This window comes from Mustela nigripes, chromosome 10 (assembly GCF_022355385.1).
Source record: "Mustela nigripes isolate SB6536 chromosome 10, MUSNIG.SB6536, whole genome shotgun sequence".
NCBI classification, from domain to species: Eukaryota; Metazoa; Chordata; class Mammalia; order Carnivora; family Mustelidae; genus Mustela; species Mustela nigripes.
This window is the reverse complement of record NC_081566.1, coordinates 12,435,321-12,460,464: the sequence shown is the minus strand read 5'-3', so window position 1 is coordinate 12,460,464 and position 25,144 is coordinate 12,435,321. Positions and strand designations below refer to the sequence as shown.

The window sequence follows — 25,144 nt, the reverse complement described above, 5'->3', positions numbered from 1 at the left end:
AATATTGAATTGTTAAAAGGATATCACTGTATAAATATATTTGCTCTTATATTAATATTCATTACGTGCAGGGCACCTGGGTGGCTCAGTGGGTTAAAGCCACTGTCTTCGGCTCACTGCCTAGGACCCAGGGTCCTAGGATCAAGCCCCGCATCAGGCTCTCTGCTCAGCGGGGAGCCTGCTTCCTCCTCTCTCTCTCTCTCTGCCTGCCTCTCTGCTGACTTGTAATCTCTGTCAAATAAATAAATAAAAATCTTTAAAAAAAATTTATTACTTGTGATGTTAAAATTTTGTAAAGACTAGTTTATTTGGTTTTCATCAAAGAGAATCCCCAATTAACATTTTTATTCTTAATGATACAGTATTACATTCATAGTGAAATTTCTGAAGGTTTATAGTGTCCTTAATTGGTTTTTGAATTTCAAAGAATGATTACAGTGGTCAGTATAAATATGTCCAGCTTAATCATTCTCACCCAAGTTTGGCATGGATGATAACTATATTAACTAGAATATTAGGTAATCTGAAATTCACCAATTATGTGGATAAAAGAAAATTTGTCTTGTTTGTTTGCTTTTGTAAAAAGATTTCTGTTAGTTTGACTTAGGTTAATTTTTCAGTTCAGAGTAATTTTGTTTTTATTTTCAGATAAGTTATACTAAACACTTCTTATAATCTGTTATTAGTGAGTAACTTGGAATCTTGAAGAATTTTTTAAATCTCCTTTCATAAAAGAATAATTGAGAAATATAAAGCTGGAAGCACCATAATCTCTCCCTCCTGCCTAATATGTATAGGGCAATATTAATTTATATTTACCAGTAAAAATGTTCACTTGACTTACTACATACTCTGTGGGTACATTCAAAGAAAGAAGGCTAATGCTAAATTGTGGGTCAATTAAAAAAATACCAGTTTAATGGCTATGTGAGTGTAACATAGCTTTTGGAATTCAGGAGACTTCCTGTAGGAGCCTTTCCTGTTAGTGGGGGTCCGTTGGCCCGTTGGGAGGACAGCACTCTTGTCCCGAACTGTCCGGGGCATTGCTGGCTGTTTTCCATACCTGTCTGCTATCCACTAAATGCTGGTAGCCCTCCCTAGTCGTCATGACAACCCAAATTGTCCTTACAGATTTCTGAACAGGAGAACCATTGACTTAACTATACTTTCCGAAGGATATAAAGAACATAATCCTTCATGTAATCGTCTCTAGATGTTTTGATATGTAGAAAATCCATGCTTCCAGATAAAGAATAATTGATGTGGGCCAATTCTGTTTCTTGGAATTACCTAACAGAGCTCCGAGTGACAGATCTATGAAATGCTCAGGGTTGCTTCAGACAGCTGGTGTTTACTGACCCTCTTTTGAGGAATATGAAACAAAGGATTAATTGTATTTTCCAAATGTGCTGGTACCTTTTAAAAATAAGTACCTCTGAATTCAGTCATGTCCTTTTATGACAAATTATGATAAAACTAAGAATTTTTATTTCTGTCAAAAGAACTTTATTAGACATATAATAAACATTTTTTGACTTGTAACATTTCCCCTAAAATAAGCTAAGATAGAATTACCCATACAAATCTCAGAAGGTAGCTTGGCTGTCTTATTGAAATGAATTGTTTTAGGTGGCCCTTCTAACTGAAGAGTTAAATCCACTGTAAATGTAAGGTGAAACATAAAAGCTCGTGGCTTTAGTGTTGGTATTTTAAACCCAGAAATCAATAAATAGTCGCTAAACTTCCTACTGTGTATAAAGCTCAAGTATTTTATAGGTTAAAACAGCTTGCTTTTTATTTTGTTCTTTGGGACACTTTTCAGCAAATTCCATTTAATTCAAATATCAATTTACTTAAACAGAGTAGTCATCATTACAAAGCAAAACAAGACTGAAAAAAACGAGATGATGGCAATCATTTTATTCTGTATTAATTGCCTTGGGGAATCACTTCTTCACTGGGCACATATCTTTATTTTTTAAAAAGTGATTTAACATAGTAGAGCTCAGGGGGAAGGAGTTGTGTAGTTGAACTATTTAGTGATGCTGAAAAATTAAGGCAGAAGCATTAATGTTATATTATTTGTCAGCTTTTATCATGTTTTTGCAAAAGCACCAGCGATGTCAGTGCTCATTTTTTTCCTCATATGTAAATTCATATAATTTGGTGCTTCGAGATGAAGTTTACATACGTTATTCCCATAGAAACCAAAGGAGCTCTGTTGCATTCTTTTGATTGAGGCCGTAGCTATTAATGCATTTATTTAAGGATTATAACAAGGAATGCCATTTCCTCAGCAGGGAGGAACAATTACCCACTTTATTAATTAGATCCCAGTTTACACTTTACATTTAATTTTGAAATTTGTTTGAAATAAAGTCTTTTGCTCTTTTTTTTAAAAAGATTTTATTTATTTATTTGTCAGAGAGAGAGAGAGAGAGATCACGCAAGCAGGCAGAGGCGGAGAGAGAAGGAGGCTCCCTGCAGAGCAAGGAGCCCAATGCGGGACTCCATCCAAGGACTCTGGGATCATGACCTGAGCTGAAGGCAGCGGCCTAACTGACTGAGCCATCCAGGCGTCCCAAGTCTTTTGCTCTTAATACGAGTACTGACTCTTATCAAAAAGGGATACTATTTCTGTGTTTAAGAACCGAGGCACTGTGAATATTATTATGCTGGTAAAGAATACGGCCTTGCATAAACTAACAAATCTTCTTAACATAATCGTATATATAAATCATTCTATGAAGCAAACTTGAATGTTCTTTTATTTTGGACATTTTTGAACTTTTATAAAATTTAAAATTTTACATTTATATGATTATAATTTATAATTTTTAATATTTTAGCCATTAAGGTAAAGTCACATTTTATAAAGCTTTATTAATTAAATTTAGAGCCCTCATTCAATAACTTCATTTTATTGTTTCAAAATAATTTTACAAGTTATATAAGAATCACCAGAGATTTTGTTTAGGGTAGAACAAATCTGTAATCATTAAGTCCAGATTTAAGAAGTCAATTCAGCTTTATTTGTTACACAGTAATATGTATTACCTGAGACCTGAGATTTCAAACTTGGACTCAAGATCAGTAATTTTTCAGGGAGACTTTGTGCTTTAATTATAGAAATAAACACTGGATTTAAAATATATAGGTTAATTAAGAGGACGCTTAGATGACTATATTTAAAACTTAAAGCCCTGGCTAGACTACAGCAGGTTTCTAATACTTACCATGTAATTATTTCTTGCTTTTAAATATTTTAGGTTGTTGCTCAAATGATGTGGTTGATGGATCATATTTTTAAGTACACAAACTTTGGAATTGTTTCTCTAATTCACGGAGACTTCTTTATAAGACAGGTGAGTAATGAGTTTTCCTTTTTCACAGTGATAGCCCGATCACGCTGATCCTTTATTGTAAACATAGGCCAAAACCAGTTACAATACATAGAGCAAGCTCTAGTATCTCAGGGAGCTCTTCCCCTGAATCTTTGTTCCCTTTAACATTTCTTTTGATGTGAATTTGAGTATGCTCAAGCAGTAAAATGGTGACATTGCAGATGTTCTGACCTCTACCCTCCTTCTCACATCTCAACAGTACAATGTTTAGTAATGTTTATCAAACCGTTGCCCCATTCTCAACTCTTCTGCTTCTTAGCCATATGAACAAGGCAACTTGTTTAAACTTTCAAAGTTTCCTCATTTTTCAGATGACAACTGTTAGGGTACCGAGTCAACCACCTCTCAATTAGACAGAGAACACCATACCCTAACACAACAAGAGGCACTGCTGTCATAGGGTGGGGTTTAAATGAAGTAATACACTTGGAGTGTATTATTCATCTATATTTTCTTTTTTTTTTTTTAAGATTTTATTTATTTATTTGACAGAGAGAGATCACAAGTAGGCAGAGAAGCAGGCAGAGAGAGGGAGGGAAGCAGGCTCCCTGCTGAGCAGAGAGCCCGATGTGGGGCTCGATCCCAGGACCCTGAGATCATGACCTGAGCTGAAGGCAGAGGCTTTAACTCACTGAGCCACTCAGGTGCCCCCCTCGTCATCTATATTTTCACCATTATTTTTGCTAACAAGCCACTATCGCATGATAGAGAAGGTACCTAAATTGCTGGCAGGTAGGTGGATAGGTGGGCAGATAGAAGAACATATTTGGGGGATTCATAGTAGGAAAAGTGAATCCATCAGATTTTTATGAACTCAGAAAACCTTTAGAGAAAAAATAATTATGAGTTTGATAGAGGAATGTAGATTGAGAATGGGTCCCAGGCATTGGGGACAAGTTTAGTTACTGTAAGAGAAAGAATCACACACTCTTATCAAGTCAGCACTACATTACGGTATTTCCCTGGTATGCCACTGATATCACAGGCTTGATTTTCTCAAAAACTGAAATATGATATGCAAGAGTTTTTACGTATGGCAGTGCCACATTTATCTGGTATTTATATATGTAGCAGCTTCAGCCTTGCCCATTTAAGTACTTACTGAATAACTGTTGAATTTGGTTAAGTCTCATCGGAGACCACAAGTTCAGAAATAAGCTGGAAGTGTGTAGAGAAACTTCTGAGATGACTGTAGGTGTCACAAAACATATATACTTTACTCCAGATACTTACGTACAGAACATTTTCTTTTCCACATGCTGTGCCCATGATCTAGTTTCTAGGAAACACTCTTGATTCTTCTGAGCAGGAAGACATTGCATGGGGACCTCAGGAGGAAGTGGGAATGGGGATTGGCTACAAGTTTGAGACAAAAATGAACGAACAGTGATTAGAACAACATAACAAAGAAATTAGCATAATACATTAGAGCATCACAGGAGGGGAATAAGTAGAAGCAGCCATTGAAGCTTAGCCTTCTAAGGAAAAGCAGAGCCGTTTTCATCAGGAGAGTATGAGAAAATTATCACAGTTTTAACAGTTGACCCTCTTTGATGACCCTGAGGCATCACTAAGTTGTACTAAGTGATCGGTGTACTTTGAGGAGATAAGCGTAGAAAATAAAGTACTCCTAAGCGTAGAAAATAATGTACTCCAAAACATTTTCCTTTTTATTGCAATGTAAAGTTTTACATACTTAAAGACTGTATTTCAAAATTACCAGAAATATTGCAAGTTTGTTTCTAAAGAGCAACCCTTCCTCCCCTTCCGAGCCCAATAAGATAGTAATAAAAATCTGTAACATTGTTGGGGGAGAGAGAGAAACTACCATTTTTAAAGAAAGTCTCTTGGACTTTACTACTAGATATTTCCAAGAATATAAAAATGTTTTACATGCAGTCTTGGGAACTTAATAAATAAAGCTTAATCATGATCAGTTCAATTCAGTAAAATAAATGTCTTACTTGCTTTGCACTGGAGTAATTTAAAGACTAAATGCATACAGATTATTTCGGGGCCTTCTATATTTGTGTTGGCTGGAAAATTATTAATGAATCAACTCTACTGAAAGGAAGAACCTTTGTAATATTTGTGGGTTTGGGGCTTTCCTACAAATTTTTCTGGATTCCTGTTTCAGTCTCCAAGTCATCTTCTTTCTTCTCTCTCCTTCACACTAAGGTCCTGTCCATTAGAATGCCCTGTTTGCTCTACTTTCAGACTTTCCTGAATGTATCCACTTCTCATCAATACACCATAGTCAGATCTCATCACACCCCCTTGCCTGGACTGCTGCAATAGTCTGCCGGCTTATCTGCTGGAGTCTTTCTGTCACTGGAGCCATCAGATTTTTTTAAATGTAAATAAGATCATGACCCTCCCTTGTTCAGAACCACCCACTGACTTCTCATCCCAGACTACTTACCAAGGTCAAGGTCCTTCCTCTCTGTCCCCCACGTCTCTCTGCAATTTCCTCTTCTACCACTGTCTCCCTCACTCATCACAAATCAGCCACACTGGCCTTGGTACTGCTCTTTGAATACGTAGCGCTTGTTCCCATCTCCGGGCCTTTCTTCTTTTTGTTCTTGTCCCTTGGAGAACTCTGCCTCTCTTCTCCACTTGACTGGTTCCTTCGCATTACCAGCTCATTGCTCCCAGTTCACCTCCTTGGGGCTGTTCTCTCTGACCTTCTCTATCCTCTTACTCGTGTTCTTACTAACACATCACCATCCAAATTTTCACTTTTTAGTTTTCTATCTTTTCTACTCGAGTAACCTCCACGAGGGTCTCTTACTTCTCTGTCTCCAGTGTAGGACGGTGCCTGCCAAGTTACACGCTCTCAGTAAACAGTCACTGAGCTGATGAATGAGTGAACTCTCAGAGGTAATTAGAGCAATTGTCTTGCTCTTGTCTGTAAGCGCTAATCACTTCTTTTTACCGCTGCAGTCAAAGGGGGAAGTGAGTGGGGGGAAATCGTTCTTCTGATCTGTGAATGGGATTTTACTTTAAAAGCTGTTATTTCTATTTAATTTTGTGGCATTTTAATTTCAAATGTGCCTATACTTATTGTATGTGTGTCTGCCTTCTTAGGGAAAATCTCATCGTGACCAGCAGCTGCTGCTTCTCAAAAAGCACCTAGAAAAGAATTACAGGAGCAGAGACCGAAAATGGATTGTTTTGTTTCCAGAAGGGGGCTTCCTCAGGAAGAGGCGAGAAACAAGTCAAGCGTTTGCCAAAAAAAATAACTTGCCATTTCTTACACATGTCACTCTGCCAAGGATTGGGGCAACAAACATTATCTTGAGTGCGCTTGTAGCACGACAGGAAAATGGAAGTCCAGCAGGAGGAGATGCTAAAGAATTAGGTATGATGGCTTTTAGCACTCTTTTGTTGGGATTCAGGAATTATCTGGAGTTCCAGGAGATAACATAATTGTTCTTTTTATAATTGTAATTTTTGTCAAACAAATAATACCCAGGGAGAAGGTGCAAATTTAATTTTTTAGTGTTTCTATTTACAGAAGTTAGTTCATGCTTACAATAATTTATTGAAGTAATGCAAAATGCACAAAGACAAAGGTGTCTTTCTTTACCCCCACCCACCCTTACTGCTGGCCATTCCCACTGCTGCAGTAAGCTGTAAATATCTTCCTATATTTGTGAAAGTGTAGTTGGGAGTATAGATTCCTAGAAGTGGAATTGCTAGGTTAATGGTACAGGAATAGAAATCCCTAATTTGAAAAGCTAATCATAGATTTGCAAATGCAAATTGTAATAATGTATTTTTTTTTCATTTATCGAATTTAGAAAGTTTTTTTTTTAAAGATTTTATTTATTTATTTGACAGATCACAGATAGAGAGGCAGACAGGGGGTGGGGGGAAGCAGACTCCCCGCTGAGCAGAGAGCCCAATGCGGGGCTCCATCCCAGGACCCTGAGATCATGACCTGAGCCAAAGGAGGAGGTTTAACCCACTGAGCCACCCAGGCGCCCCGCATTTTTTTTGTAAGATTTTATTTATTTATTTGACAGACAGAGATCACAAGTAGGCAGAGAGGCAGGCAGAGAGAGAGGAGGAAGCAGGCTCGCTGCCAAGCAGAGAGCCCAATGTGGGGCTCGATCCCAGGACCCTGAGATCATGACCTGAGCCGAGGCAGAGGCTTAACCCACTGAGCCACCCATGTGCCCCCACAGCATTATTTTTAACAGCAAAAATTTGGAATAGCCAGAAGGAAGAACAGGCGGGCATGTTATCAAATATCCATCCAACACACTACAATACAGCCATTACAAATGATGTTTGTAGAGAGTTTTTATGGCTTGGAGAGTGCTTATTCTCTATCATGTTAATGGAGTGGAAGGAACACACAACTCTTTTTCTTTCTTTTTTTTTTTTTTTTTTAAGATTTTATTTATTTATTTGACAGAGAGATCACAAGTAGACAGAGAGGCAGGCAGAGAGAGAAAGAGGAGGAAGCAGGCTCCCCGCTGAGCTTGATCCCAGCCCGACTCGGGGGCTTGATCCCAGAACTCTGGGATCAAGACCTGAGCCAAAGGCAGAGGCTTTAACCCACTGAGCCACCCAGGCGCCCCTGGAACACACAACTCTTGTGAAACCATTGTGAGTTCAAATATGTCAGCAATAAGCAGTGGGAAATGAGTGAAAGGAAAGATCCCAAATGTCAGCAGTGGTTGCTTCTCTGAGTTGTAACATTATGGATGATCTCCCCCCATTTCTGAATACTTCTGTTTTTTTTAACAATGAGTATGTATTACTTTTATGGCGAGAAAAAGCAAACCATAGTCAAAGATGCAACTGTTTTGGAGATAGCCTGGTGAACTGGGAAGGTTTGCAGAATTTGCACCAACAGCACAAAGACTGTTTTGAACAAGTTTATCAGAGAGACTATAAAATTGGGTAATAAATGATAAATTGAAAAACTGAAAGAAACTCACTAAGCCTGTTTCCTTTAGTAGTATTTTGCTATTAAAAAAAATATATATATATTCTTTAGCTAAAGTAAAAATGAAAAGGATTGGCCCTCAGAAATATATGTTTTTAATGATGGTTAGGACCAGACAGAGAGAGAATGCCTGTCCTAAGACTCCACTGAGTTTTCCTTTCATTTTTTTTTTTTTTTTAAGCAGCTGCTTGGCAGTCAGCTCTCTTAATCTTTCATCATCTATTAAAAAGACAAATTGAAAGAGTCTTTTAATAGAAAAGGAAAGTTCAGAATAGCTTCAGACAGACATGGTGGCAATGTCAGCCAAGCCAAAGCTTGAAGGCAAAGGTCTTCCAAATAGGATTAGTCACACTAATAAAGACTGCTGCTTTTTAAATAGTTCTGCCCAGTGAGTAATACCCTGTGGTGTTCTAGATCTCAAGGGTAGGGGCTATTGTCATATTGATCACACAATCATGAAGACGTGTTTTTTCTCTTAGAGAGAAATAATTTCTTTTTATAATGAAAGCAGAGTAGCTTCTTGTTTATCTTAACTTGGTTAGAATTTTTACTGTAGCTGCTTAGGAAAAATTATAAGAAGTTCTAGAAAGTTATATATCCCAAAAGTAGTTTCACTTGTCTTTTATCATTTTCTTCTCGGTGTTTTGGTATTTTGTATTTTATTTTCTCTAGTGTTGATATTTACTATTTAGTGTTCTGTTCCATATAAGTACAGAACGTGCCTTGTCTCTTTTAATATATGACCCATATACTGGGGCGCCCAGGGGGCTCAGTAGGTTGAGCATTTGACTTGATCTTGGCTCTGGTCTTGATTTCAGGGTCATGAGTTTGGGGCCCACGCTGGGCCCCACATTGGGCTCCACGCTGGGAGGGGAACCTACTTTAAAAAAAAATAAATAAATATACACGCGCACACACACACACATATATGTATAGGATTCATATATGTATCAAAGTTGTGTCTGATTAAAAGGGATAGTATTTTTTTGTTTATTATATGATTTAATAGATACTCAACTTAACTCTGGTGATTTTTCCCAATAATTTTATTATAAAAATTTTCAAGCATATGTAAAAAATTGAAAGAATTTTATAGTTAATATCCACTAGCTGACCAACTAGATTCTATAATTAAAATTTTACTATATTTGCTTTATTCTGTCTTTTTCTGCCCTTCTATCAATCCATTAGTCCATCTTGTTTGTTTTTTAGTGTAATCAAATAAGTTGCAGACATCAGTATACTTTACTCCTAAACGTTTCAGCATATGTATATCACTGATAGCTTGTTAAATGTTTCTTTTTTTTAAAAAAAATATTTTATTTATTTATTTGTCATAGAGAGAGAAGCGAGAGTGAGCACAGGCAGACAGAGTGGCAGGCAGAGGCAGAGGGAGAAGCAGGCTCCCTGCCAAGCAAGGAGCCCGATGTGGGACAAGATCCCAGGACGCTGGGATCATGACCTGAGCCGAAGGCAGCCACTTAACCAACTGAGCCACCCAGGCGTACCGTTAAATGTGTTTCTTTACACATTTACTTTACTTTGTTCCTTTAGCAGTAGGTTATTTAAACATTTTTTTAAACCTATTTCTGTGGTATCTTTCCCCTTTAGAATATTTCTAAAGTTTTTTAAAGCTTAAGGTCACTTTTTAGTGAAGTAAAGTAAAATATCATTGATTCTTAATGCACATTTAGACTTACATTTTAGAACAGGTTTTATTTTTTTAGAGATCTCTTAAATACTTCAGACAAAGGACAGACTATCACCCAAGTCGGGCTCTCAGCATTCTCTGTGAGGATTCCCTCTCAATTCTTGTTCAACTTTGTACTCCATGCTGGGAATAGAAGCAGGAGGCCAATAACCAAAGTAAACAGAACTTCCCCACAGCCTCTTGATAATTGCAGTTACCTGCCTTACCTACCAAAGAGTGGATGGTTTTACTGCTTTATTTGCATAGAACTCTTGCTAAAGTGGGAGGGGTTTTTTTGTTTGTCTGTGTTAAATAAGAATAGCAACTGACAATCCTATGTCAATAAAATGCTTAATTTGGGGCCTTATTCCAGCATTTATTAATGTCTTCCAGGTATCACAAATCTTGGTGTTTATATTATATTGTATTGTATTTGGCGAATGGATTTATTTTGAGAACTGTTTTTGTTGTTTTTTTTTTTTTTACTTTTGTAATGTGATACTTTAGCTTCTGACTTTTTCATAGGCTAGGTTTTATGAGCGATAAAATATAACTTAGACCTTGACAGTGCACTGTTGTATTGAATGCTTGAATGGTGCATGTCCAATAAATAATAGTGCTTTGTTATTTGCTTATTTGTTTGAGATTCAGCCATTTCATATAAGGAAATACTTGATACCATCCTAAATGTATCAATGAAACAGTAACACCAGAGTTCATCCTGTTTTCATAAAGCAGAAGATACATCAGTATGCTTTGTTTATACTATATTTTATAAATGGTATAAAAATTGATCCAATTTTGGGGTGCCTGGGTGGCTCAGTGTGTTAAGCCTCTGCCTTCAGCTCAGGTCATAATCCCAGGGTCCTGGGATCAAGCCCAGCATCGGGCTCTCTGCTGAGCAGGGAGCCTGCTTCCCTTCCTCTCTCTCTGCTGGCCTCTCTGCCTCCTTGTGATCTCTGCCTATGAAATAAAGAAATAAAATCTTTAAAAAAAAAAATTGATCCAATTTTAACTTGTTTTTTGCTGTGTCCTCAGGTAGCAAATCGAAAGGCCTCCAATGGATAATAGATACAACTATAGCTTATCCCAAAGCTGAACCTATAGATATTCAGACCTGGATCCTCGGGTACAGGAAACCAACCATCACACATGTACATTACAGGTAAGAATTCTGTGTTAGTAACTCAGTATATACCCAACATAAAGTACTACCTCAGGACAGTGGTTTAATATTAAATTTTTAATCAATCGTGAAAATAGTTGGCTCAAAACCATTCTTATGCTGACTTCTTAATATGAAAATATCATTTGAAGTAGTTATTTTCACTGAGTGATAAAAGTCTCTAAATAAAAACGGCATTCTGGAGGCACTGTCATTACTTGATTGCTTGACACTCTGAACAGAAGTACTAAAGGCAAACATCAGGCATATATGTATATGTATTTTACACATATATATAATATATACATACATATATACTCATTTGGGCTAAGTAGATTTTTATTAATAGAAATGGAATTTGTATTTAAATCATGCAGTTTCCTAAGATTTTCTAAATGATTAAATTGAGAATTTAGTTATGCTTACACTTTAAAATTTTAATGTTTTAATATTTAACATTTTAATATGGCATTTGCATAAACAACAGCAAACATATTTACTGAATATTCTGTACCAGCTTCTTGAGACTTTTTTAATGTAGGTTGCTTTTTAAAAAGATGTTTATAACAAAGTGCCATACTGATGAAGCCTGAATAGACTTGGTCGCTCTATGAGGCATTTATCTTAATTTCCTGGTCAAAGATCTCAACCCTTGGCAACTAGTTACAAAGTGGGTGTTGTGGAAGACTGAGGAATCCCAGACCTGTACCTTGAAACAAATATTACATTTTATGTTAACTTAAAAAAACAAAACAAAGTGAGCAGTTGGTCCCTTACAGGATCACAATTGCCACAAAAGCCCTCAACTCAAGAGGAAAACTACTCAAATTACGTACTCATTAAAAGTAAATAGGTGCATGTTTTCATATGTGTAAACGATCATAATTTTACAAATAGAAGTACAGAGTTGGAAAAATCTGAAACTAAAGTTTTAAGACTTAAATGTTAAAATTTGGGGTTTTGATATGAAAGAGATAACTATCAAATTACAGTTGATTCCGCTGTGTGACTTACATTGCCAGATTGTGAAGGTCATATGTAAGGTAAGAAAGTAATTCTTGGTGACCGCCCGGACTCCATTCCATGTATGTTGTCCATTTTACTTACGTAGCACTTCCTGTGGAAAAAGCAGTATGCTAGGCCCTGCAAGAATTTTTCCACGAAGAGTTTCATTTTCATATCCATGAAAATTATCTAGCCTTCAGTAAAGTTTTAAATTGCAATCTATAAATGAAACTCAATTCTGGGGCCCAGGCCCAAAACATACAACTCTGGGGTATATGTTTAAGACACGTGTAGATTGTATTTGCATGGGGTATACATAACTTTACCTAGCACAGCACACCCAAAAGGAACATTAACAAGATAGGCATTTTATTATAGTTGACCCTGCTTTCTTATTTAACCAATAAAAAGAAAACAATTTTAGTTTATAGATGAAAAAAATGCATGGAATCATAAGGGATCTAAGAAATTGAAGAAATGTCCACTTTTCACAAAATTATTTTAACAGGAGTAAGTTCAAGGTCTTTAAATTCACTTGAAGCAGGGGTTCTTAACCTGGATGGACCTAAGAATATTTTTTTGCCTTCAAAATTAGGTGTTACTTTAATTTAAATTTTGTTTTAATTTGAGTATAGTGGACACACAGTGTCCCATTAGCTTCAGGTGTACAGCACAGTGATTCAGCTTCTGTTATGCTCACCATGAGTGCAACTGCCATCTGAACTCAGAGAATTTTTTAACCCAGTCTCTGTGCAAAATTTTGTATACGTCTGCAGTTCTCTGCAGAGAAGTTTCACAGCTTTTGATCTAGTCTCAAAATAGATTAAGGATTTAAAAAAAGAATAAGGACTCCTGATTTAGAGATCAAAACCAAATAGTAGATAAAAGATGTGGAATGGTTAGTTTGATACAGAAAAATACTTCTACTGATCAAATTGAAGCATTTGAGAAATATGTTTGATTATAGAAACTTTATTATTAGACATAGAAATAATGAAGAAAATTCTAAAATATTAGATTAGCAAAGATTAAATCATGATGTAGAATCACATCCTAAAATTTTAATGATAGTACACATTATGCCCACTTATTTATTTATATATACATACTCACATACACACACACTTCCTAGGAGACTTGGGACAGGTAAAGAGATAAACTCTTCTTCACGGAAATTTAATAAGAAGAGTTTTTTTGGAAAAGGAAAGGACTTGTGTTCAGATGGAAAAGGGAGGGGAAATGAAAGGGGCTGGAGAGAAAGAGGGGTCTTGGTATCAGGATCGTTTTGAGGGTTTGCAAGAAGTTTGTGAGAAGGGATGTGGGCCGTGACCGTGGCAGCTCGCAGGGATAAATTTCTACTACCCACACTTTGACTCCGTCCCCTCCTGTACTGTTCTAGGCCATCTGGACACCCTGGAAGATAGGAAAGAAAGGATTGTTGTTTGGTTTAGTTGGGCTTTGGGGCGTGCTTCCCCCTACCTCCAGTTTTCAATCCCAAAATAAACTGTTTATTGCTTATCTTAGATTTTTCCTGGTAGGAATAGCACCATTGAAATTAAAATAAATTTAAACAAACATGGTACTCCTCACCCATTTTTTTTTTTATTTCCCGTTCTCAGAGAGATTGCTTTTTTTGTTCAAACTCTCCAGTTGTTTGGTTATATTTTTAAAACTTTAAACAAGGATGAGATGTTTCTGATTAGAATAAGAGATTTAAAATGCAACATTGGAAATCATATATACATGAATATGAATAATATAAATGAGGTCAAATCTCTTTCTCTTTTATTTTTATTTATTTTATTTTTATTTTTATTTATTTGACAGGCAGAGATCACAAGTAGGCAGAGAGGCAGGCAGAGAGAGAGAGGAAGCAGGCCTCCCCGCTGAGCAGAGAGCCCGACATAGGGCATGATCCCAGAACCCTGGGATCATGACCTGAGCCAAAGGCAGAGGCTTTAATTCACTGAGCCACCCAGGAGGCGCCCCTCTTTTTCTTTCAATGTGGGGAGGCTGGTAAGAAAAACTGAACAGCACTGACTGGTTCAAGTGGGGAATGGGTGCCCAGAGAGAAAGGAAAAGTGCTCAGGAGACTGTCAAGTTCACTGAAAAATAGTAGTTTTGCTTAATGTTGCCTTATCTTCATCCATAGGCAGATTTTAATGATTATTAATTAATTTTTTTTCCTGCAATTAAGCATAATTTACCCAGAACCTTTCTATTAAGCCATATGATGCAATTTTGTTTCATATTATGCAGAAAGTATTTGTTTCTTCTTAGCCCCAGCTGACTTTTTTTTTAATAAAGCGCTCTCTCAGTCTTAGAAAATTTAATTGAAATGATTATCTGGTGATTATGGTGTAGCTGGGCAAGTTGGTACTGTTGCTAGTTTTTTTCAGCATAAGCTAGAGGAGTGTACATGTGAAAGTCAAAAATTAATTACTCTTCTGCTCAGCATTTATCAGATCCCACTTAGAGCACTATATGTATTTTAAAAGAAATAATGCAGTTAGTAGAAGGTTATGAAAATACCAAATATATATAAATCCTGGAACACGAGTACCACTTGAATGACCATTTTAGATCAAACCAAAGCAAATTTGGTGGTGGTAATAATTAAATGAAACATAATTCTAAGGGAAGCTGCACATTGGAAATAGAAACAGGTTAAGGAAAAATTTAGCAATTCATAAGTACTAAATCTGTAATATGTTTCTGTATATGTGAAGTACTTCTACCATATTCTAGGTAAATTTCACGGAGGGCAGTAACTGTCCTTTCCCGTGGGACACATCTGTGCCTCTGGGTGGCTCGGGTACTCTCAGAACACCGTTACATTCTTGACCATCAGAATGTACTTGGAAAACAATACAGTTGTGATCATTCAACATTACTTAACATTAATCTGTAGTTGGGCCATTTTTTATTTCTTTAATACATTTCTCTTCTTGGAAATTATTGTCAAGGCTGTCAGGTAATCTCCACTCCCTGTTCTGTACCTCATCGGAACATACTGTGACAGGTGTATGGAGATTTCTGAGCAAAAAAAGGCATTTTGGGGGGCACCTGGCTGGTGCCCTGACTGGCATCTGAGATACATGTGATTTTTTATCTTGGGTGATGAGTTAAAGCCCCACATTGGGTGCAGATTACTTAAATAAATAAAAAAAATTTTTTTCCCTGTAGAGTGAATCCACTTATGATATGTTAGTAAAACTAAATGCTTAGAAAACATTTTGTCTTTATTTAAGTAAGAAAAGACTAGATTACCAGAAGGTATAGCAGAATATTCATCCAGATTTTAAGTTTCTATACTGATGCTTAGGAAAAAAGCACAAGAATCCAAAAGCTTACTTGAAGTGTTCTAAAACAAACTCTTTTTTTTCCCCCAATAGCATTGGGAAATTGTCCATTCACTTCTTACTTCTTGGGTTTGTATGTTCATTTTAGGATGTTATATGTTGTATAGGATTTCTGGAAGAGACAAACCCTAAAACTGCAAATATAAATGTTACCATATGCTGTAAAGTACTTTTCTAAAATACCACATAAAGGAGAAAGTAAACATTTGTGATGTGGTGTATACTAGATTGTACCTTACAGATAGATAGCATTGTTATCTGTCAAAAGTCAAACTTTTGAGGCAGGTGTTTGGAGCTTATTCCTTAGAAAACTTGGAGTAAGTGGTGATTCAGTACCTAGACCATTTTGCTAATTAAACCCAGCACATATGGAGCCGCATAGGCAGCCCATCTGAGGATCTTCCTGGCTAGAGGTTGCGCCTGCTTCAGTGAATGCATTGTTTGAGCATCAGATGATACGTTGATAAAATGTTTTTAAAAACCACAAAGCACCTTACTAATACAAAATACCATTAGGAAGATATATAAAGTGTGTATGGATTATTGATAAATCCAATGTTAGTAATTTACCATTCCCTGCAGATTAATCTTGGGCCACTTAATTAGTTTAAAAGATGGCCTTTCTTATTCCTTATTTCCCGATATTATGTATTGTTTAACTAGGGGAATATGTTTTATTAGTAGGCATACAACCACACTATTGATTTTTTTCAAAAGCAATGCTTGTTTGTAAAGAGGAACTAAGTCTTAATTATAAGAAACATTTGAGGGGACAACTCTTTCCTCCCACTTTCCCTTTTATATTATTACTGTCACACTGGAAGATAGCTTCTTCCTATTAAAGAAGTAATGGGCATGACGTGCTGCTGTTAAGGACTTAATAGGAAAATTAAACATGATTAGATTTTAACTACAGGGATGGAATGTTTATGAGGATAAAAGCAAAAGTAATCAGTGCCCTTAATATAAATGTCTGCTTTACTCCAGAGTAGGACAGTGAGTTCGAAAAAAATGGTCTTCTTGGGCAGAAGTAGCTTATATTTTTATTTTTAAAATCTTAAATGGGGCACCTGGGTGGCTCAGTGGGGTAAGCCTCTGCCTTCAGCTCAGGTCATGATCTCAGGGTTCGGGGATCAAGCCCCACATGGGGCTCTCTGCTTATCAGGGAACCTGCTTCTCCTTCTCCCTCTGCCTGCCTCTCTGCCTACTTGACTTGTGATCTCTGTCTGTCAAATAAATAAATAAAATATTAAAAATAAAAAAAATAAAATAAAATCTTAAAGAACGATCTAACCTTGAGTGTAGGTAGTAGCATAGATAGATTACTAAGGTCAGACGTGTTGCTTTCATGTCTTATTTGATTGGAATTTTGGTGATTTTGGAGAAGGCATTCCACTAGGGACTTTGAGCAAGAACTTACTTTCAGTTTTGGAGGGAGGGAACTCATTCAGCAAAGGATTTTTTTAACTAATAATTTTAAAGAAAATAGGCTCACTAGAGGTGCCTGGCTGGCTCAGTCAGTAGAGCATGCGACTCTTGATTTTTAGGGTCGTGAGTTCCCGCCCCACATTGGGTGTAGAGATAACTTAAAAATAAAATCTTAAAAAAAAAAAAAAGTGCTCACTAGCAAGAATGGACAAATGTTGACATTTTAAAATATTTGCTTTAGGATTTTTTATTAATGAAAGAAAACATTTCTTGTGAAGTTAAGTTGCCATTATGTCCCCTCCCAATTCCATCCCCTTCTTTCCCAACCATTGAAGTATCATAACTTGGTGTGTAGCCTTCCTGTCCTAATATTTTTATTACACAGATACACTTATAATATATAATATTCTATATGTGTTTTTTTTAATGTAGGTAATCATAGGTGATTTACCATTTTACAACATGTACTTTTCCTCTCTGCATTATTTTCTAGTTTTTTTATCTTTATGTTTCCCTTTCATTCATTTGAACTACTATCACTATTTAACTGTTCTGATGATTGTCACACATCATCAATCCTTTCTCCTATTGTTGGATACCTGTTTTCGCAGTATTTTTGCTTTTATAATAAACAGTGTCACAGTGAATATTTTTATACCTCTTTCACTAAGCATATGCTAGTAAAGTGAGCGTTAAAGTAGGGAATGTGTGTGCCCAGTGTGAAAGTGCTAGATCTTAGGGTGCGTGCATTTTCACCTTTCCTGGTTCTCCCAGTGGTTACATCAGATTACAATCTCATTAGCAGTATATAAGAGATCATCTCTTCCAATATGTCAAAGTCATCACCTTTAACTTTTGCAAATGTGATACATTTGAAATGTTATATCATTATTTATTTATTTATTATTATTTTTTAAAAGATTTTATTTATTTGACAGAGATCACAAGTAGGCAGAGAGGCAGACAGAGAGAGAGGAGGAGGAAGCTGGCTCCCTGCCAAGCAGAGAGCCCGATGCGGGTCTCGATCCCAGGACCCCGAGATCACGACCTGAGCCGAAGGCAGAGACTTAACCCACTGAGCCACCCAGGCACCCTGTTGTATCATTATTTAGTCCTCGGGTTTCATATTTATGAAATGAGTGATAATCCTGTAACCTGATAGTAAGATACATTCCTGTAAAACATAACATTAAGGCGAAGCTAGCGTCTTTATCTAGGTATTCAGTCACTGTTAGAAATCTTACTGGTTCACTCACTGATGTCTGTCGTCCCCCTCTAGAACATAACCTCCTTGGGAGAAGATACTTCGTCTTGTTGACAACTCCCAAAGCAATGCTGGCATATAGCAGAAATTCAGTACTTAACGAATGTGTGAAGGCTAGAGTTTATGCAGTCTAAACATGCACTTTCCAGTGAGAGCAGCCTCTGGCCATGTAGCCATTGAGCTCCTGAGATGTGTCTAGTCTGCTTCCAGATGTTTTGTAAATGTAAAACACACACTGGATTCAACAACTAGTAGGAAAAAGGACTGTAAAATATCTCAATAATTCTTTTTTTTTTTTTAAGATTTTATTTATTTATTTGACAGAGAGAGATCACAAGTAGGCAGAGAGGCAGGCAGAGAGAGAGGAGGAAGCAGGCACCCTGCTGAGCAGAGAGCCCGATGTGGGACTCGATCCCAGGACTCTGAGATCATGACCTGAGCCAAAGGCAGCGGCTTAACCCACTGAGCCACCCAGGCGCCCATCAATAATTCTTGATGACATGTTGAAGTGATAATATTTTAGATTTGAGGGGTTAAAAGGTTACATTACTTTAACATTATTAGATCTCCTCTGTTACATACTTTGTAAAGTACTAAGTTTATTTTCAAAAATAGAAGTATGCGACCATGGAAAATATTTCATAGAGCATGCTCACTTTAAATTCCTTAATATTTCCTTTTAATATTTGTTCTTATATATGTTTTTAATGTAGCTACAGTATGTATAAAAGTTCATTTGTATTCTACTTTTCCCATATAACTTTTTTAAAAAAATATTTTATTTATTTGACAGAAAAAGCGAGAGAGCACAAGGAGGGGGACCAGCAGAGGGAGAGGAGAAGCAAGCTCCCCACTGAGCAGGGAGCCCAAGGGCCTGAATCCCAGGACCCTGGGATCATGACCTGAGCCAAAGGCAGATGCTTAACCAACTGAGCCACCCAGGCGCCCTTCCCATATAGCATTTTAATGAACATTGTCCCCATACTATTTATGTACTAGGTGTTAAGATTACAAATTTTATAAGTATTTTAAAATATTATTACAGGGGCGCCTGGGTGGCTCAGTGGGTTAAGCCGCTGCCTTTGGCTCAGGTCATGATCTCAGGGTCCTGGGATCGAGTCCCGCATCGGGCTCTCTGCTCAGCAGGGAGCCTGCTTCCCTCTCTCTCTCTGCCTGCCTCTCCGTCTACTTGTGATCTCTCTCTGTCAAATAAATAAATAAAATCTTTAAAAATATATATATATATCATTACAAAGTCTTTACATTTTTAGTGACTTTCTAATTCCTACTTAGTGTATACATTTAATGACCCATTTCCTCATTAGCCATAGACTTGTCAGGTTTTATTTTTGACTTTTAATGACACCATGCTGAATATATTAGTTCTTACATATAGCTTCCTCCACCCTGTGTTTTAGATTCCTTTATAGTAGATATTTTTAACCTGTTACTTCTGATGTTAGTATTAACATAATACTTCTGATGAGTATTATTAAAATGACATCTGAATGGGAAGAGTGATTGTCAGAGGGATGAGGGCAAACTTATTTTTGAGAAAAATTACCAACACTTAAAAACAATATAATATTTTAAGGGGTGCCTGGGTGGCTCCGTGGGTTAAGCCTCTGCCTTTGGCTCAGGTCATGGTCTCAGGGTCCCAGGATCGAGCCCTGCATCAGGCTCTCTGCTCAGTGGGGAGCCTGCTTCCCTCTTTTCTCTCTCTGCCTGCCTCTCTGACTACTTGTGATCTCTCTCTCCATCAAATAAATAAATAAAAACTTTTAAAAAACCCAATATAATATTTTAGTAATTTTATGCATAAACCTAATGTATTTATGATTATTATGTCATTTTGGTTTTCCTTTTTGTTTTTTTCTTACTTCCTAAAACAACAAAATTTTAAAATTCACAATAAACAAAATTTAAAAGTCACAAGTTTTTATACATTTTAGACTATAATTTCAGAAATAGTTTTTCCCTCTTAAACTTTTATTATGGAAAATATCAAACCTGTAAATTCAGCCTCATGTACCTATTTTACTCTGATGGGCAATGTTGTTTTCCCTGTGCTATTTGCCAGATCCTGCTGGACTATTTTAAAGGAAGTCTCAGATATCATATCATTTCATTTGTAAATAATTCATTATATATTCTCTAAAATATAAGAATTCTTTGGCTAAAAATTACATATTATCATACCTAAAAATATTAATAATAGTTCATTAATGCCATCAAATATCTAAACAGTAACCAAATTTTCTGAATTATCTCTTAAATGATTTGTTAAAAACAGTTTGAATTCAGTTAGATTGCAATTAGTCAGTATATCTCTTAAATTTCTTCTTATTTACTGATTCCCTCCTCTTTTTCTTTTCTTTGGAGTTTGTTTTTTAAGGATACCAGATCATTTGCCATGTAGAGTTTGCTACAATTTGATTTTGTCAATTTTATCCTGTGTATTCCTCTGCCCCTTCTATTTCCTGTTAATCGGTAGGTAGATACTAAAACTTTATCATATTGAAGTTTGAATTTGCTTGACAAGAAACACCATAAATGGTGATGCTTACTTCTCAGGAGGCATATAATGTCTGGTTGTCTGTCAGAAGTAGCTTTTGAATGCTGGATTTTTAGTTAAAATTTTCAAAACAGGGGCACCTGGATGGCTCAGTCAGTTAGGCATTGAGTTTTTCCCTCATCCCTCTGATAACTCTTGATCTCTGCTCAGGTCTTGATCTCAAGAGTTCCGAGTTCAAGCCCCACCTCAGGCTTTGCACCCAGCGTGGAGCCTACTTTAAAAATAAATAAATAAAGTAAAATAAATTTCAAAATAAATATATCCTATGCTTTGAGGGGAAAAAAATGGTACTTCCTTATTCATCCCTTTAACCATGAACAATAATGTCAGGAATTTCAATTTTGAATTGGGGCCTCTTCTGGCACTGAACACATAATGAGCATCAGTTTTGCCTGAAAACCCTCCTAATGATCCTATAAGGAGGTCCATTATTTTTTTGTTTTGGTTTTTTTGGGGGGGTTCATAGTCTTATATTATTTTGTGAGCCATTAGAAAGGGCTTTTCCCCGTGTCCCACGCTATAAAGGCTTGGTGATGTTCTAAACTTAATTGAAAATGAACTATGGGTCATCCACTGAGATGACTGTTGGTTGTTTTAGTCAGGGTTCTCTTCAGAGAAATAGAGCTGATAGGTTATACAGAGTGATCTGTAAGAGGAAATTCAATTTAGGAACTGGCTTTTGTGATTATGGAGGCCGAGAATTCCCATAGTTTGTGATCTACAAGCTGAAGAACCAGGAAAGCCAATGGTCAACTCAGTCCGAGTCCCATGGTCTGCAAAAGGGAGGGAAGGGGGAGATGATACCTATCTAGTCCCTGTCGGAGTCTGAAAACCCAAGAAGCAGGAGTACTATTGTCCCTAGGTCAGGAGAAGATGGATGTCTTAGCTCCAGTGGAGACAGAAGAGTCACCCTTCTTCCAGTTTTTGTTCTGTTCAGGCACTGAACAGATTGTATGACACCCACCTGCATTGGTGGGAGCAGTCCTCTCAGTCTACTAATTGCAATGTTAATCTCTGCTAGGCATACCTAGAAATAATGTTTCCCAGCTATCTGGGCATTCCTTGGCCCAGTCAAGTTGGCATATAACCATCACAATAGTCTACCTAGTTGACCATCTGTTTACAGAGTTCAGCAATCTTTTTTTTTTTTTAATTTAAATTAAATTGTCCAACATAGAGTACATCATGAGTTTCAGATTTGGAGTTCGATGATTCATCAGTTGTGTATTATATCCAGTGCTTGATATAAAATCACTATAGAAAAATCAGTGGTATCCCTTAGCCTGGCAATAAATAGAAATATAATTTTTTTTTTAAAAAGAGACTATTCTCAGAAGCAAGAAGACTGTAAAATACCTCACAGTAAAATTTAACAAAAAATGTGTCAGACTTGTATGAAGAAAAAAATATAAAGCTTCACTGACAAACATGAAAGACCTGAATAAATGTGAAAGAGAGACTGTGCTCATACAGGGGAGGACTCAAAATTAGCAAGATGTCCGTTCTCCCAAATTAATCTATAAATATAACACGATTGCAATTACATTACATACAGGAGGGTTTTTCTGGAAACTTGATAAAATGGTTTTAAAATTCCTTTGAGAGAGTAAAGATAACTGAATACAGAGAAGATAGTTTGAAGATGAAAGAAACAGAGGAATTCTTCCTACCAGATGTCAAGGCTTACTATAATTAAAACAGTGTAGTATGAGGGCAGGATCAGATCAAAGGAAAGATTCGAAAATCCAAACTTCTTTGGGGACTTGTGTATGATTAAGTAAGTATCCCGTATCAGTGGGACACAGACTATTCAATAAATGAAGTGGTTTGGGACCATTGGTTCTCTACAGGGCAGTGACTGCCGGGGAGTTGCTGTTTAGCTGTTGACAGTGAATGCCTCTGGCGGAGGAGGGATCTCATTATACTATTTGAGGTCTTTTTCTCTTTCTTTTTCTTTTTTTGTAACAACATGATTATATTAATTCTTCAAATTAAAAATTAATCGAAGAAAGAAATCGCCTTCAGAATTTAGAATTTTGGTCTAATAATCCTTTGCATAATTGCAACAAAAGCATTTTCATCAGGTAGCTTTAAGAATTTAATAAATTCACATTTAAGATAAATACCATTTTATAGACATGAAATAGATTTTACCCCTTTAAGTCCAGCATATTGAAGTGCTCAAATCATATAGTTTAGATTTTCATATTCTAGTGCCTTATCCGTGATTTAAGGCCAAACATTAAAGAGACTTAAATTTCTGTACTTTTTTGGTGTAAAAGTTGAAATAAAGTAGAATAAAATTAATTTATGGTGAAAATCAGTTATTTAACTTAACAGAAACCAGATTTCAGGTCACCTTTTCCCGGTAACTGAATAACTGGAGTAGTTCACATGTGAGTGACACGTGCTTAGGCAGTAGTGACACATGCTCAGACCCTTACCACCCTCTGTCCCAGCCCAGAATTACCACCTGAGAGGTACTAAGATTCCCTCCTGAGCGAGAAGTGGCTTTCTTTTCTCCTAGCAGAAGAAAACAGTGTCCTGACTTTCCTTTCTCTTACACTAGGTCGTTTCTCTGTCCTTGCTTAGAATCATTGCTCATTTTACCCCTCCTTGTGCTGTTTCTAATAATTATCTTCTTCCTGTCTGCTTTTCTCATCACCTCTTGTGCTCTGTTGCTTTGCTTCTGTATCCTAGCTTTTCCCTGGACATTTTAGTCATCAGTCACCATTGAGAGCTTCTAATTGAAAAATGGGAAGTTACATATTAAATTTAATCTTCAAGTTTTTAGTGGTGCTTGGCTGTTTTTATGAATGTTCACCACCCACAAGTTCTTTTTTTCCGCACCAGCAATTTTATCCATAATTTAAAAGTGAACTTTTAAATTTCCCTTTAAGAAAAGAAAATGTTTTAGTTTGGCACCAGTTAGGATGCTGGAGGCATTGACTAAGTGGTCTTAATTGCAGTTTTACTGAGTTGTGGGTTGAATTCTGTGTTTCTGTAATGAAGGTGAAATTTGAAAGAGGGGAACCATCATATCTAGTGAGATAAAATCATCCTCTGCTTATAAGACATACTTCATTTCTTTTTTTAAAAAAGATTATTTATCTATTTTATATATATATTTATTATTTATATATATTATATATAAAAATACATATGTATATGTATACATATATCTATATGTATATATACATATGTATTTTTATACATATATATACATATATACATATGTATACATATATCTATATGTATACATATACATATGTATTTTTATATATAATATATATAAATAGTAAATATATATTTATATATAAATATATATGAATATTATATATATACAGAAAGAGGGAAGGAGAACGAGCGGGGGGAGGAGCAGAGAGAGAGGGAGAGGGACAGGCAGACTCCTCATTGAGCGCAGAGCCTGACACGGGGCTCGATCCAAGAACCCTGAGATCATGACCTGAGCCGAAATCAACAATCGGACACGCACTAACTGAGCCACCCAGGTGCCCCGACATAACTCATTTCTTTCCAAATTTTATTAAAAGTTATATGTGGAAGAAATTTTGTACTATTAGCATAGTCAAGAACGAAGACCACAACCTACAAATCTGATTTACTAAGTTATTTTCAGTACATGAATCTGGACGTAATAGGATTTGGAGAACTATGATAAGCTATGGAAATGAAGGGCTCTCTCCCAATCTCCCTGGCGCGGTGGGGTTCCCAATGTCCTTTTCACTTTTGGGTCTCTTCAAGGTCAATCACAGTGACTGCCAGTGGTATGCAAAAACTACTCTTTATTTTCTAAATTTAGTGTTGTTAGAAGTAGTATGTCCCCCAAATAAAAAAATTCTTAGCGCTTTACTGTTAATTGAATAATAGTTAAGCATAACTCTGATGAGCACTATCTTTTAGTTACTTGTAGTCATTGAATTAAATCTGAGAAGTGGCAGGGCTAGCTACATCTTTTTGTCTAACTTTTCATTAATACAAGATTTATACACACACACATATACTCTCTCTCTCTCTTTCCTGCCCCATGACAGATTGCTTAAATACAACTTCTCCAGGATACTGTTTTTAGCCCTCTTTTGTCTGTGGAGGTTGAGTTCATAGTAGGAGAGTAAACAGAAACAGCTTCTCTACAGATGCCATTCTAGTTCCCTGGCCTTCTCCCAAGTTCCAGACCCTTGCATCACTTCCTTTCCTCCACCAGGATAACCTGTTGCTTCTGCAAGCCTAGTGTTTCTAAAACTGAACTCATTTTCCTTCATGCAACTTG

At 36.5% G+C, this 25,144-nt stretch overlaps 1 protein-coding gene across 7 annotated transcripts in view; it reads left to right on the top strand.

The window, feature by feature from the left end:
- The window catches only part of LPGAT1 (lysophosphatidylglycerol acyltransferase 1), an 84,827-nt gene that overhangs the window by 40,195 nt on the left and 19,488 nt on the right, over positions 1-25,144 (top strand). For all 7 annotated transcript variants that reach the window (XM_059412615.1, XM_059412617.1, XM_059412614.1 and 4 more), the window contains exons 4-6: positions 3,270-3,365; positions 6,492-6,765; positions 11,093-11,219. In XM_059412615.1, the coding sequence (XP_059268598.1) occupies positions 3,270-3,365; positions 6,492-6,765; positions 11,093-11,219 (497 nt within the window). The remainder of the gene's footprint in view (positions 1-3,269; positions 3,366-6,491; positions 6,766-11,092; positions 11,220-25,144) is intronic.